Source organism: Gambusia affinis, linkage group LG23, assembly GCF_019740435.1.
Source record: "Gambusia affinis linkage group LG23, SWU_Gaff_1.0, whole genome shotgun sequence".
Lineage (NCBI taxonomy): Eukaryota > Metazoa > Chordata > Actinopteri > Cyprinodontiformes > Poeciliidae > Gambusia > Gambusia affinis.
This window is the reverse complement of record NC_057890.1, coordinates 3182649-3199455: the sequence shown is the minus strand read 5'-3', so window position 1 is coordinate 3199455 and position 16807 is coordinate 3182649. Positions and strand designations below refer to the sequence as shown.

The 16807-nt window shown below is 38.9% G+C and overlaps 1 protein-coding gene across 2 annotated transcripts in view; it reads right to left on the bottom strand.

Annotated features, from left to right (window-relative positions):
• Nucleotides 1–617: 617 nt before the first annotated feature.
• Nucleotides 618–16807, bottom strand: part of ntf3 (neurotrophin 3) — a 34658-nt gene continuing 18468 nt past the window's right edge. The window contains exons 2-3 of one of the 2 annotated variants that reach the window (XR_006369758.1): nucleotides 1579–2701; nucleotides 618–1478 (exon numbers count right to left, since the gene is read on the bottom strand). Coding sequence is in view for 1 of the 2 variants with exons in the window: in XM_044107904.1 (XP_043963839.1) it covers nucleotides 1817–2701 (885 nt within the window). In the remaining variant the exon portion in view is untranslated. Of the gene's footprint in view, nucleotides 2702–16807 lie in introns of both variants that reach the window. The other variant, XM_044107904.1, reaches the window with a different exon arrangement.

Here is a 16807-nt window from a genome sequence, read left to right as displayed (position 1 = left end):
AGACTCTCACAGGCTGAGCTGTTGGTCACGATAGTCTTTAATTTGGTCTTAAAAATGACCTGATTGTGCTTCTGTGTTACCATTTAATACACATTGAGCCTGTGTTTGTTATGAAATTACCTGAAGGTAAGTAACCACATAAACTCTTTTGGAACTCTGAAATGTGGGATTTAATCCCAACAATGTAAACAAGGTGAGAAATGAATCTTTCAGCGCGCTTCTGAAGGGAATCCCCTCCGCGCATGTCTTCTGTGCTGCAGAACTCTGTGTAACTTTGCGGGTTCTAATTCACTGTTTACATGCTGGTGGCTGAGAACATCACAGCGGATGATTCATACCATTTTTATTCTCATAAGCTCTTTAAAGAAACCCTCACGTGTTACTTCCAGGCAGGCTTGAATCAAACCTTCCAAACAAAGAAATAAATAGTTTAATGTTGAAAATCATAACTCCAAATTCAGTTATGTTGGATAAATTAATAATTATACGTCCTGATGAGTCTCGTTTAAAAGTAACGTTTGAAATGAACCTTTACACGGGCAAGTACTAAAGGTCTTGTGTGCCATTATGTGAAATCCAGACACTGACATCAGCACAGTAGTTAAGTATGAAAAGCCTTTTTTTTTTTTTTGGCAAATGCAACCTATTTTAGAATATATACTTGAGAGGCTATAGGAGAAGCACTTCTCTCAACATGTAAAAAATAAAAAATCCCAGTTATGGAGATTCCTTTCAGTTTTCGTTTTATGTTCATTAGACTAAGTATTGTTCAGGATAGTACCTAACCTTTACTTACAAAAAAAAAAATCATATAAAATGATCAGGTGTTAAACAGGCTCACTGCCAACTGCCCCTCAAACGATGTTGAAAATGGACAAACCTGCAAAGTCGCTTTTGGGTAAAACCAAACACCAGTCACTTCGACCAACCGTGAAAACTGTGAAATCAAAACAGATTCGGAAGGTAAGCTGTGAAAAGAAGAATAAAGACATTTATTATCCTCTTACATATCTAATCTTTGGCACTGTAACAATTTGAAATGGGTCTTAATATATATATATATATATTTTTTTTAAATATAAAATGTCCAACTTCGGGATATATGGGCTTTTTATTCAAAGGATGAAACAAATGAAACCACAAGAAGCAAAACTTGACGGCTGGCGAAGAAACTGAAAAGATTTCTTGTTACAGATCTTGCATTTTGGTTGTCTAGCAACCTCTTGATTGTGTCGCTGGCCTCGTGCGGGCTTCGTGTCGGGTCGGCGGGACGGGACAGGTCCCTGCTGATGGGTCGCCTTACTACGGACTCGTTGCCAAAACGTTTGTCGCTGCCATTTCCTGCTACTCACTCTTCAGTGAAGGCACTTACAAGTCTCGCTGTGAAGCACCTTTGCAGCCCCTTAGCTTCGCATTATAGTCTTAAAGTCAGGTTTACGCTTCGCTTCTTTTTTCTCATTTCCATTTTAAGGAATCTTCTGTCAATAAATAACACAAATATATTCATACATCATATAAAGATAGATAACCATGTATTCACTACATGCATTTCATATAATTTAAATAATTTATATGTACAGTTCTCCGTTGCGCAGTCCTCGCCCTCTCGAATGAGTTCTTCCGTTACAGCTTACAGCACATTAGTTTGAAATCGCATTCAAATGGACCCCGGACTTCTTCAGACAGATTGTCGGGAGCAGAACGTCGTGGTCCGCTACCACCGCACCCAATCCTGCGGTGCGGTTTGCTGTGGAAATAAAATCCCAGAAGAAGAAAAGTGGAACTCCACTGGTTCTGGTTCAGAGAAACTTGAATTTTACGTCTTGCGTTTTCTCCTCGACAACGCGCAGACGCAGGAAGTGTTTATGCGTATCCACCTCCAGCCCACCATGCCGCTGTGGTCCTGCGTCAGCGCGCGAACAAACGTCTGCGTCGTCTTGCACTGAGAGCTCCAGTTTTTTTCGTCGATCCCCCTGCACTGCCTTTCTTTGGCTCTGGACGGCCCATCTTCACCTCGACAGTTCGTCTCGTAGAAAAACTGCTTGACCTCCCGCTTGTCGAAGGTTTTAACTTTGGCCATGACCGTCACGTTGATTCCCCGTAGGTCCATGGCGCTGGTTTTGTCCATCACCCACTTGCTCTCGCTGTCGCAGACAGAATACTCCCCGCGGTAACTCCGGTGTTCGGCCTGCCGCTTCTTCCGCGTTTTGTTTCCCGCCGCCGCTCCCTCCGGCCCGCCGCTCACGAAGTCGTCCGCCAGGTACAGGGGAGGCGGCTGGAGCGGCGGCCGGTCGCTCAGCACCACCCGCGGAGAAATGTATCTCTTGTGGTTCCGCAGAAGGTCAGAGTTCACCAGCGTCACCTGCTGCTCCACGACGCCTTCGCTGCTCCCACCGCTGCGGCCGCCCGCGCCCCACGGCTCGCCGTCCTCCGGTAAGCTTGGCCCCGACACGGGGAGGATGGGATCGTGGTGCTTGGCGTCCCTGCCTCTCCCCTGCTGCCGGTGGCTCCCCGGGGTCCGCTCCCTCGTCAGGTCGGCCTGCAGCAGCTGGATTATGAGGGAGTTCAACGGGTCGGGGCTCGGCGGGTGCTGCTGCTGTCCCTTGTGGGTGCTGTTCATGCTAGATGCTTGAATACCATACAGGTACACAAGGGCCATCACATACAGCAGGATGGACATCACTAGATTCACCTGCAAAATCTGTGAAAACATAAAAAAAGAAGAGATATGAGGTTTGTACCCTTAATACGTCCAACTGGGATTTCCTTTCATTTACAGATATACAGTGCCTTGCAGGAGTGTTTGTATCATTTCATAGCTTTACCACTAGCCTGGCTATTGCCTTCCTGTCCTATTGTGCTTGATTAAAATTATGCTTCACAGGCAGTCTGGGCTTTCTCCCATTCACTTGGATTCATCTGGTACAGTTTCTACCAAGCCAATTGGTGAACAGACTCTAGTTTTTGGTCTAGTTTCTAGTGCAAATGTCTTAGTACACTTTAAACAAGACAAAACTGATTTACAAGTAACTTTTTACCAAGAGATAGGAGCTTGTTTTAAGTCAATAATTACTTAATATTCATGAAAAAGAACTAGTTCCTCTGGCAAATTATTAATGTTGATTGAATTGTTATATCATTGAACATAATAAAAGTGAGAACCTTTCTTTCCAATTCAAAAATTCACACTATTTTGTGTTCATCCTTTAAATACTATGAGAAAACATGGAGGGTAGAATTATTTTTGTAAGGCTGACCTTTTGAAGAAAACACATCATTTACTTAGCAATGGGTCTGACTTCCTTATTTTACTGTTATCCAATAAGTAAATTATTAAATCTAGATTGTGAAAAATGGGGCTCAGAACACCTTTTACGTCATCAAACCGACTTTGTGCATTTTCATTTTCAAAGCAAGAGAATCACATGAAACGAAAGACTTGCTTGGATTTATTACTCTCAAGACACGAGGTGATTTCAGCTTCACGAGCATTTAAAATGGATTTTTTAAAAACAAATCCAAAAGACTCACGGCACGAGGACGTGCCTTCGACTAAGCATACATGCTTGGGAATTAACATGTGGCAACTTGTGCGACATACCTCACTTCCATGAAACATCCTCAACTGAAAAACATTTTGCCCGCTGGCTCTCTAAACGAGGTTGTTGACATTGTCTGTTCCAGCATCTTAACCAGTTTAAGTATCCTGGTCCGTCGCTGTTGTTTCCCACAGAACCATGCTTTCAATACAGCACATTGTTCACAACGAGCAGAACCAGAACAATATTATCAGAATGCACTGCTTCCACTTGAGTTTCTCTGTTTTGTTTTTTTTACTTTACTTTTTTACTTTAAGTTTAAAGTTTGACCTGCTTTTTGTACTCAAGTTAAATCTTGAGGGCTTCGTGTCGTCTTGGTAATTGTTCAGTTTTTTTATTTATCTGAGAAACTCGAATTTCATATTTCTGAATTCTCGGAAAGGTGTTTGAAAAAACATAGGACTTAAAAAAAAAATAAATACATTTCACAGCCATTGTTAACCCTTGCTCAAAACGGGTAAAAAAAAAAATCTAATGAAGCAGAACTGCATTAGCATCTGGAATCATGAGCTTTGAAGTCATTCGTCTCCATTAAGACGGGCAAAAAGCTAAAACGCCTAAGCTTTCTGTCTTGAGGGCCAGAAATGTAAATACATAAAACTTTCAAAAACAAGCTAAGTAAACCTCTTTCTTAAAAACAGGCATCTGTAAATATTGGAAAATTAAAAACACGAAGAGTCTTTCATCTCTAGAAAAGAGAAGACATTCCTCACTGTTGTTTCATTTGTTCTGCCCCGGTTTTTAGAAAAACATCCGCTTATAAACGAAAGATTAACACTATGTTCTGCAGACGTTTTCCAATTTTTAAAAATTGCAATTAGGCTTCATGTTGCGCCGTAATATTTTTATTCCACGTCAACCTTTATGCCAGCAAGGATTTTTAACCTGTGGGAGGAAAGGGGAGAACACCGGAGCAGGTAGGGGAATTCACTAACTACCATCTCCATACTATCAATATTGATGCTTAATGTCTTCTAAGCAGTAGATCTAATTTGTGTTTAGGTGAGTAAGAAATGAGTCAATGTTAAGCTTACAAATAATTCTGATCAATACAGAATAGATTAAGTGGTCTAAACTCATGCTTAAAACTAGTAATTCATTATCATCTATAAATCAAGCATAAATAATAGGAATTATTAACAGAAACTCAAAACAGCATCGGTTGCTCCTGCTCATCAGTCACTACATTTAGACTTCCAGTAAAAGACTTTAAACCAAATTTGGCTGTTAAATAATCGCCAATTGCATCAAAATAGATGCCAGATGGTTTAAATGGATTTTGAGCCATAAATTGCTTAGAAGGGCCCAACAGAGACCTAAAGATCTTAATTTTTTTTAAGCATTATAAAATGGTGTTTTTTTTTTCTTGTTTATTTGAGCCCAGTGGCTGCAAATGGTAGCATTTTATAAAAGTTTGATGAGAACAGAAACAAGTTAAGAATTAAAACTTGGAAAATGATCCTTTTCAATATATAGTCCTGATCTGAAGATATGGATGCAGTCTAAAATCAAAGTGGCTCTAGATGGCTCCACCGAGAACATATGTTTAAACTTCTGGTCCTCAAACGCTGATGTTCCTCAGGGCTAAAACATGAATATTCACTTGTTCTAGATGTATCCCATGAACACAGATTATGTATTGACTAAATTAATTCCTTAATGTTGAACCATTCATGTGATTTAGGTGTGTTGGAAAGACCAACACCTGTGGTATACCAGGTCTTTGGGAACCCTGGTTTCCAAAACAGTCAACAGACATCTACCATGAAACTTGAACATCTTTCAATCTAAATTTGGTTTGAAACTCTTAATGCGACATTGCAGCAAAACATTGATACATTGGACAGTTTTGTGCTTTGAACTCTTTGGGGACGGATTTAGGGGAAGGCTCCTTCCTGCTCCAACGTGACTCTGCGCCAGAGCACAAAGCATGGACCCCTGAAGACACGGATGATCATGTATGCTGTTGAAGAACCGACTGGCCTTCAAAGAATTCTGACGTCAAAGCATGTTTGGAATGGATTAGAGCGGCACTGCAGGCCAGTCCTTCTTGTCAAACGTCAGTCTTTCCCCCAGAAATTGTTCCCAGAAGAGCTGAAGCTTCTGTAGCCACGAATGGGATGTCACTCATTAATTTCAATGTCTAATTTTCAACCCCATCATTGAAAATTAGATAATTAGTCTATGTGCAGCCTTGTCTACATCAAGGTGTCTAAAAGTATTGAAATCAAATTCTTTGGTCGATGGGTTGCAATAGAAAAAGGCACGGTAATTGCAGAGGTAGCCAAATAGCCAAAATGTTGCCTTGTTCCAGTGTTTGTTACTTTCCTGAGGAAAAGTGGCAAAGACATGATTTGTATAATCATAAGAGGCAAACAGGAACAAGACGAATCACTTAAGGCCCAGTTAACTGTCAGGAGGTCCCTCACATTTTACCGTCAAGTGATTTCAGAAAGCCTTGTTTACAGGATAATAGCTGTGTACGCCACACTTAACTGGATAATTGTTCTGGGGAAAATGTATTTTTCATGTGAAATTCAGATGGAACCGAGACCTGAAAATAGTCCCAGAACTGGGTGAAACTGGAAAACAGGCCTTTGAAATCCCATCAACCGGCCTAACTACAAATGACTTGGATTAATTTACTGTGAACCGTGATGCTAATTTGATTTGTAAGGAAGCACAGACCTTATTGAAGATTATTCCATGGCGGCTCTCCAGCTAAAGCGCTGCCTTGATGAAAAGTAAATAGAGCAAAAGCCATATCCCGAGTTCAATGTGCCACAGCTGAAAGAGACGTTTTTATCCGACTTCTCTTTCTAGTTGAGCCATAAAATGTCCCGAACAAGGTCACACGTTTCATACTTTTTTTTCCCATAATCAATAGTTTTCCAGTTTGACAGCTTAACCTGCCTGAGTAACGGATCTCTGCAGCTCCATCAGAGTTACCACATTACACAGGACTAAGTTTAGAGGATGAGTGTTCTGAAGGCACTTGAGTTTCTTAAGTTGACTTTTGGCAAAGGGTAATGAAACAGTACGGTGGCCCAGAAGGGTCAACAAAATGCAAAAGCCACAACACCACGGGAAAAAGCCACAATCAAGTTATGCTAAAATTAAATTCCTGGTATGCTAAGACAGATTTTTGGCCAACTTAGAATTTATACAAAAACTAAAGTTATGCCAAAGGGGAGGCTGTACTAAAATGAAAGCTATGCTAAAACAGACGGTGTGCTAAAATGGATTTCATGCTAAAATGGATTTCAGGTTTTGCTTAAACAGATTTTAGGCTAAAATGGAGTTTAAGTTAAAGAGGAGGGTATGATAAGAAGACATTCATGCAAAAATTTAAGCTATACCAAAATGAAAGCTAAACTAAACTAGAAGTTGTGCTAAAACAGATTTTATCCCAAAATGGTGAAAGTATTTTATACTAAACCAAAAGCTATGCTAGAACGGATTTTATGTTAAAAGATATTTGTGAAAATGTAAGTCATATTAAATTGAATTTAAAATGGAAGAGACCCTACAGAAAAAATGGTGATGAAGTATCAGTTCTCTTTCAGCATTGCTGTTGTGGCTCTTTGGTGACCTTCCTAGGCCACCGTAGAGTTCAAACCTACATCACACTTTTCATTAGCAAAGACAATTCAAAAACAAATATATATAAAAGATGAGATAAGAAACAACTTCATGATTCCCCCATTGGGGAGAAATAACAAAATACAACTAAATAGAACAAAATGTTGGCCTATCGCATCAAAATCCCTATGAAATATATTTAATCTTCAATCATTTCACAGTGTGGACAGTTTTCTGCAGGGTGACGAGAGGCTGCAGCTCCGTCACTGAATGCTGGATTTTCAGGTTTGCTTTCCTCTCACCAATCACTCCTTTGACACAATACTTAAAAAAAAAAATACATAAAATAGAATATAACTGGAATAAATCATCAGTGCCGCTAGCTTGATCCACAAGGAAGGCGGACATATAGCAACCAAAAGCATTCAGCCTGTTTAAACACCATTTGTCTTCTGACAGAAGCAGTTTGGAAAGGTCCTGGCAGCAGAGACAAAGCAGAAATGACCCGGATTGTTCAAGACAATGAGAGGCACAGGACCTGCTGCTCAGGTGGAAACGACTCAAAACTCTTTTTCTACATAAGATTATTTGAGTAGGACCTTTGACCTTTGACCTTTTTTTAAAGTAGCAGATAAAGGAATCCAACAATAAAACAAGGAGCGACGAAACACCTTGTCTGACGTCAACTCTCTTCACCACCACACTGGTTACCACGACGAAAAACTGGAAAGCAGAACGTACAGCTTTCTTTTATTTTATGAGATCCTCACAAAGTAGCACATAACTGAGAACAACAGTACTTCCTCCTTAGTCTGAGAGCCCTAAATAAAGTCCAGCCCAACATTCAGGTGGATTGACAGACCAGGAAAGAGAACATTAATGACAGAAACAGCAAAGAGGCTGAGAAAATACAGGAAAAAACCTGAAAGAAAGTCTGTTTAGATTGATATAAATCTTTGAATGAATTATTTTCCCCCCTCACACCTCAAAGTGAAGCGCCACCTAGTGTTGGTCAGTCGTAAACGTCTCATGAAACATCGTAACGCTTGTAGTTATACAGTGATGAAATATGAAAAGATGGAAGCGGCGTGACTGCATCTGCAAAAAACTTTAAATTTAATTATGACTGAAATTTTTCATTTATTTGTTTGACATTACGCTGCGTTCGGATACACGTCTAAAAGAAATGTGAAAAATTCATGTCTTAAAATTTATGACATATTTCTCTGCTAAAAGCAACATGCACAGTGAGAACAACATGTAGGACAAATACAATAGTTATGAAAACTCAACTGGAATTCCCCTTTGAATTTGGCATTCTAGAGGTTTATAATCAACTCCAATATCAAAATCCAATATGGCGACTGCTCATATAAAAGATCATGGAAGTTAAATTAATAAAGTCTTTATTTGCTCTTCTGGTTGTGGTCTAAGTGCCAACAGACTGACTTTCACAACTGCAGCTTGACTTCACTTGACTTGTATAAATGCATGTGTATGTAAATATAGAAGAAACTGAAAACTAGAAATTGATTTGGATTTATTTAGTTTAAAGGGAAAGAAGGACTAGAGGAGAGAAGAATAGAGACCACAAGAAAACATTCTACCAGTCTGCTGCTACACCTGCAGAAAGAGAGACAGAAAAAAAAAAAAAACCCCAGAGAAACCGCAGAGACAAACAACATATCAATTACAACAGCAACATCGCTGAAACACTCTACCGGTTAATATAAGGTGTTTAATGGCCACCGCAGACCAACACAGTGTGTATCTGAAAACACTGTGGTTTTTTGACCATGTTGTTAATTTTGCAATCGCATAGAAACCACATCATTCCTGGCTTGTTTTGGTAATAACAGTTCGCCTCATCACAGAGCATGACACTTAGCAAATCTGAATCGACTTACCATCTCTTACTGTCAGCATGTTACAGGCGAGAAACCTTCATTTGCAATAAAAGTTCTCCAACTTTGCTAATATATCGTAGCATATCCGGTACGCGTACAGACTAGATTTTAAGAGAAGATTAGCTAATCTGCTAATCCCAGATTAGCATTCTGGGATGTGCTAAACTCCACGCTAATTGTACAATGTTATCTGACTTACAGGAAAGTATGTGAAAATGAACAGGTGAGGACTGTTTACCTACACGTCTTAAAACGAGATGAATAATAACTCAAACAAGCTTTCTTTGGTTCCGTAAAGTGCTTCAGTATGTTTCTTCAATTACAACGAACACCTACAGCCAACACAACTCAAAGAGCTTGATTGCCATTTTTCAACTTTCAGCTTTTTTCAATTTTGTAGCTCGGAAAAGAAAAGTTGAGCCACAAATTGTACAGCCTGTTTTTAAACAACTAGATTTTAGAGAAAGCGCTAAAGAAGATTCAGATCAAAAACTGTAAATGAGAAAATGCCAAACAGTTGACCGCCGTTTGCTGTAGGTACGGTACTGACCGTATGCAAGTACCTACCGTAGAAAACGCATCAATTTAGTTGACTGGAAAATTTTGATTGATTGATACATATGTTTCACAGATTTAAAGAAGAATTAGAAGAATACTCAACCTCATCAGGAACCAGCTAGCCATTAAGTCTAGTATTCTGAGGGATACATACAGTCATCATTTTTTATTTTCTATTCCACTCTATATCTGGGGATAAAGTTCAGTTTTCTTAAAAATGTACTAAACTGTTTAGAGAGCTGCTAACTGAATTAAGAAGGAAATAGTTCCTTGTGTAGAATAAAAATGCTGAGGCGAGTTAATCAGCGTCGGTAGCATGAGTTTAAGTAAAGCTGCACTAAAATGACAAAGAATTGATTTATATGTGCACTATTTGATTATTTATTTATTATCGCTAATTAATCTCATTTTGGTGACCAAAATAGCTACGTAATGAATTACTAAATGAAGATGACATATTATTGGATAGCTTCAAAGTCCGATTGGGGAAAAAAATGAAATGAAACTTTTATTTGTTTGGGATTAAAAAAACTGTAGTTTCCAAACATGAAAAATGGCGATGTTTCTTTTCACTGACAGCTGGAGCGATTTAGAAATACTTCTCCTGAGTACCATCAGTACTGCAACTGGTCATTATTTGATCATGTCAGCATGTAGAGGAAGTACCACTGACCCTGGAAGACAACGCAGAAAACACACCCAACCCTCCATCACAAGACCGACAACAAAACACACCTCTAAGGTCAACATTGAACCGTTTCAGTTTTTATAAGATATTATTAGTCAAATATGGTTTAGTTTTTTCATACTTAGGTTCATTTTTAGGTGCAGAATTCCAAAATGTCAAAAGTATTGCATTGTGATAATGGGTACACGGTAATAAATACTCAAAAGATACATTTTCAAAAAAATGTATTCAATTATTGCTGACCAACTGACTCTGGAGTTTTCTCCCAACTTTTACAGATTAGCATAATTACTGCCAGGAGTTCACCAACAGCTATCTATACCTTCAGTATGTTTTAATTACTTTTTATCAACTCACAACATAGTTAAAGTTAGTATAGTTCCTCCAAACTAATTTCAGTTTATTAATGTCGATTTCAGTTTTCATTAGTTTTAGTGAACTATCATAACTTTGACGTCAACTTCACAGGATGTGAAACCCAAACTTACAGCGGAAGGCCATCGATTAGCAGATCTTTAGTCTTTAATCTGAACAAATTAGATTTTCCTCCCCTCACACCTCCAACATGCCTCACTCGTTTCCCCTAGCAACTCTCAGAACTGTTCCACTTGTAGTTGGTTCTCTAAGTACTGCATTCAAAGCTTTATTTAACGGTAAGGCCTCAACTACACACACCGAGGCTGCATGCACACACACACACACACACAGACACACCTGTGAGAGGAAGGGCAGGTTTCTAACAGAGAAGAGCATGTGTAGCAACATTGTCTCAGGCATGTAATAGGTTAGAGGCTAATGTTGTAGCTTCACACCATGTGAGCTTTTAACACCTAATTGAGAGGATTGATGCAGATAATCACCCTTAATGTGGCAACGTGTTAGCAGGAACACTCAGGTTTCCTCAGTTCCTCGTCACCGCGCTGCCTCGGCTAATGAGAGGTGACATAACTCGAGTTCCTGGATTTATGCAAATCAAACATTGATATGGTGAGGTGTTTAGGATGTGCCAACACGTTCTGTGGAGAACGCCAGTGGAACGTGCCATAAAATCAACACGCAATCACCTCGAAGCATTGTTGGACGACGTGGATCACAAGTTAACGTCACTTTCTCAGCTAGCGGTGTGTTCGTGTGCAACGCATCATGAGAGTGGTATTATTTTATGCTTGAGCTGTTTTCAGTGGTTCAGTTCAAGCATAAGATAGTGTAGATTTAATTGACACTACTGGTTGAAATCTCTTCTGGATCCTGTAAACATGCTGGTCACATGTATTCACTGTCCTGTTTTCCAGGCACATAGTGCAATTTTATAACACAATCAATCAAAGTAACTATGCTAACTTCAGTTGTTATAAAAGTGCTGCATGTATCAAATTTTACTTCGCCTTAAAATTGGGCCTCTGTCTCTTTAAGAAGCTCCTGCTCTTTTTGAAACTCCGCCTTCAGGAAGTCATCACAACATGGCTTCTCTATCAACCCTTTTGATGAGGGAATAAATTAGTAACATGACAAATGGCTAAGAAAAGGTAGATTTTATATAATAGTGCTCCTTTACAGCGTATCCTTTACTGTTGTTTGGCATAAAATGATGTTAATGTTTATTTGCAAAGCTTTAAACTTCTCACATAATACTGGTCGATCCTTTTGCTCAGAATGGGACAGCAGTAAACTACAACCTTACCAACATAGGCTGGCAGAGCATTGATCAGGGTAACAACCAAGATCTCCATGGTGGAAGAATTTCAGGTGGAAGAATCCATCAACTGAGCAACTTGAAGCAGATCGCACAACTTTGACTTCCGCAGCCAGTTCACTTGCAGCAGTTAAACTCTAAATGTCCAGTCTTGTGGTTTCATTCAGCAAACGTTGAGATTTTTCTTTGTAAACACACTGAGAAATATTTTTGCAAATTCCTGCGGTTGCGGTAGATACCAAATTTACCATTCTGTAGCGCCGGTGGCAACGCAAGTCGCATCATGTCATCAATGTGTCATCAATCATGTGTGTGTGTGTGTGTGATTCCAGGATGCTTGTGTGTAGCTCTTAAATGTTTGCTTGCTGAATCCCACAGAATGAATCATCACTCCTCCAGTGAAGTCAGTGTACCTTTCACATGCTCTCTCCTTGCAGCAGAAGTGCAGGTGCCGGTCCGGTGAGCGCGACATTTCTTTTCCTCGTTTTAACCCTTGTAGGATGGTTGGACCTATTTGCTTAAATTTTTAAGGCTGGGATTCTTGGACGCTTTTCTGCATAGTTGTTTCATGTTTTGCCTGTTGTTTTCATGTCCTTTTTTTTCTTGCAATATAATCTACTTTTGTTTTTGCCGTCACTTCAAGGCCAGAACAAGTAAAAGTGGGCGAATGGAAGGATCCTCCGCTGTGATTGTCTCTGTCTGTCGGCTGAAAAACCTCCTTCTAGTGCAACGCCTTTTTATCAGAAAACGTGACGGGTTTTTGTTTTTTTAAGTTGCCGAGTTTTTCTTAACCAAATGTATTTTCGTAATTTCTATTTGTGCAATTTTCGAGTTAATGGAAACACAGCTAGAGGCATACGTTCAACATGATGTTTCACAGTGCGATCTGTGGAAAATCAGCTGCAAAGCAAGAATTGTAATACATACAGGTTCTACAAGTGAGCCAATGTGCTGCATTTATTACAAAAAAAACATCTAGTCAAAGCCGGATCAGAGCATTAACCTCCTGAATGGAGGAAATCAAAAACGAAACCTCTCCTGGTTACTCCACCGTTTTCCCCAAACCATTCCGTTTTCACTGATTCTCCCAGGAGATTCATGGCATCAACCCTATCAACACTATGAGCGTCTGACATGACAAACACCGATGACAAAGTCCAAACTGACCAAACAAAATTAGATCTCAACATAATATGTGCTGGGATACATAACGGTTCACCAAAATGTACCCCATCATTACAACGTTTTCTTTTTGGAAAACTTAAAGCTTATTGTGACTGTTAAACAGGTGCTTCTTTTTTTTCTTCCGCAAAATGTATGTTTGTGCTCCAATTTAGGTAAAGTTGAACGTCCTTTCAAACTTTGAACATTGTCCTAATCCTAACCCTTTCTGCTGCTGCGCCTTTAATCAGACGAAGCTCAACCCGACGTTTCAGCTGTTCCTGGTTAAAGACGGATCACTTCTGTTCTCGGTGGATTCACTTCTGCTGATTTACGCTGGAATTGGAATGAAGTGAAATGCAGCCGAAGAATGTAAACATGAAGCAACCACTGAAAGCCCAGAAGGTGTGATCCGTTAAAGCTCTGGGAGGATGGAAATCCTTGACCCATACCTTGGGCTACGACTGACCAGAAGAATCACCTGGTTCTGAGAAACAGTAAAAACAATCAGTCACTTCCGTCAGGTCATCTGCCCAATTATTAAGAGTTGAAGGGACTGGTACGCCATTATCTTGTTAAAGATCCAAAAGTTCATATCTTCAAATGTGTGTGTAATCTGTATCTGCGCTGCAATAAACATGCCAACGTATCACATGTTCTAAGAATAAGTTCTTCTGATGCCATGATGATGATGGTGGTGGCTCAAAAAGTTTGACCGTTCATCTAAAATATGGTTAAAAGCAATCTGAAGAAGTTTTCATTGAATTTTTAAATACTTTATGTAGAATCGATTTGAGTTCTGTAAAGGCAAAGAAGGAAAAGTCAGAGAGATGGAGAAGACAGAACCCTGACTGGCTAACTGCTAGCTACTAAAAACTCCTACTAATTCCTACTAATTAAAATAGCTCATTCTTAGTTAAGAATACAAAGTCTTTTCATTCTCAACTTAGAATTAGCTGAGCATCAGCTAAAAATGCTAATTCTTGGCTAATTAGAGTTAACTAAGAATTTGCGTTGTTAGCGGCTAACAGCTAGCTTCTAAGAAAACAGAAGAGCTTTTTCTGTTTTCTCTAGTTAATCTAAAATATTTACTGTGACAAATGAATACTTATTCTTTTAAGCACAGTTAGAGATTTATAAAGCTTTATATTTTGCTCTTGGAAGCAGCGTTAAGTTCTTTGCATGAATTTCATAAAAAATATGCATAACAACCTCAGTCTCTGGGTGAATCAAACCTGAAACAGGTTGTTCTACAATCATATTGTCTCTCAAGCAGTTTGTAATATAAAACCTTCTATTCGTTAAAACAAAATTTTCTCCTGAAATTTGGGCAAAATCGTTTCTCAATCTCTTAAACCCAATAAAACATGCATCGTCTTGTCCCGTGAAGAAGATGTCATTACCAAATAGATCATTACCATTATTATTGCTTCACAAAACACAGACAATCGTCTATCAAGAACATTGCACACCATGTTACAACGCTACTGTGGAAGCATCACCAAACACTCGTAAAAATGTTGGATTGTCTGACATTCAAATAAAGTCACGAACTATTGCCAACTCTGACTCCCACCAGTAAAATGTGGATATTATCATGAAAGAAATCAGTTTATTGGCAGTAAAGGGAACAAGTTGGCACACATCGGTCTAATTAACACGGTGGTGGATCACAGCAGACTGGCATAAATCTGGCAAAGAGGCAACATCATCACTGCAAATTGGAGCGGTTACTTCACCGCAGGCTGCTGGAGGAATATCCCAGAATTGCTGTAAAAATACTGTAAATCACGACTCGGGACATTCCTACTCACAGGATTTTCTTTGGCAACAAAAAGAATCAGACTTCAAAAAAATAATAATAAGAAGAAGAATTTCTCCCTGCTTGCTTGTTCTTACTGTTGAATCATAATGCTTGAAGAAGGTTTGCTTATAGTTTACTTTGTCTGTGTGAAGTATGGATATATATAGGCCCCAACAGCCCTCAGAAAGTAGTGGTCTAGACAATAGCCTAGACCACTACCAATAAGGTTATATATCTTTTGGCAGTGAAGTGCTGACAGGACGGTTTAATTACAATGTTAATATAAAGTTTGCAGCTTGCAACAAAAAGAATAACAGCATTTTCAGCATCCAGGTGATTTTACTGGTGATTTTTCTGGGTTATTTGTTGAAATGGTCAGTTCAAATCCCTATCATCCATCAATTAAACCATCCAACTAGCTAAAGGTCCAACATGCTAACCGACAAGCCACAAAACTAACCAAACAAACTGGACAACCAATAAAATGCTTAACCAACTAATCAGCCCACCACCCAGCCAAGAAGTCAAAGAACCAACAACTGAGCAACAATTCAACCAAACATCAGATAACCAATCAACCAGCAATCCTTAGCGCCTACTGTTTGTTTTTGTTAAAGACAACAATTAGGCCAAGTGTTTCAGTGTTTTCACAGGTTGTATATTTGAAACTCAAAGATTAGTTTCTGCTTCCTTTGATTACACCTAACCTCACCTGAAGTAGATGCACTTATCACAATAAAACAAGCTTTAATGTGTTAAGATAAATAGATGAATAATTGGCAATCTCCTGATAATGGCATTAAATAATAATTTGAATGTTTCCAGAGGGTTGTGTGGAAGAGGATTAAAGCATTTTGAGATGTTGGGATTGAACGGATTGTGACCAACACATCACTGTGTAACCTCTGAACTTAAGGCGGCCATCTTGGTTAGCTTCTCCAGATGCAGCTTTAAATTAAGAACCAGCTGTGTATTAAACTCAGTAAAGAGAGTATGGCAGCGGTGAATATTAAGACAAAACTTTCCCTTTCCCTCTAGTCATAGACTGATTGACTTGCAGTTTGTTTGTTTTTTCCAGAACAAATCTATGTTTTTGTTGGATTTTACCATCCATTATTTGACTTATTTTTGTCATGTTCAAGCTTGACTTAACTATGAATCTTAGCTTTTGGTTGTTCATCCTAAATATGTAAAGGCAGTCGCCCCAAACAAATTAGCAATGGATGACTGTGTTCAGAGCAGAAGCAAGTCTAAACCAGCGATCCTACCAAGGAACTATATTTTGTTAAGATTGATTCATCATCACTCTGTGCTAAAAAAAAGAAGAAAAAAAAAGAAAAAGGCAAATCAATGGAATTCAAATTCAAAAGGTTATATTTCCAACTGTATGTCACTTCTTACAGGGAACATGGTAGCAACATTTCCAAATGCTACTGAAGTCACAAGTTTACTCTTGATGCTGATGGAGTCAATATTTATTGTCCTTCTTTTATTTTATTTAGAATCCCCAAAATGCACTTAAATTTGTGGTCTCAACAGTATTGAGACAGATTATTGAACTGATCTGAAAGTCTGGGTCATCACAACCATTAAGATGAAGCAGATCAACGTTTGGAAGAAGTGTTGTTTGAAGGTAATAGAAATATGTTAAGTTCTGAATTATCAACAATTCCTATCAAAATCAGAACGTGAACATGCTAATGCTAGTCTTCGGCTTCAGGAAACTACTGTAAAACATTGTAAGTAAGGAAAAGTTGAATCGACTGAGAATCCTAGCTGTATTAGGAGGACAAAGCTTTAGACAAAATAAAAAAA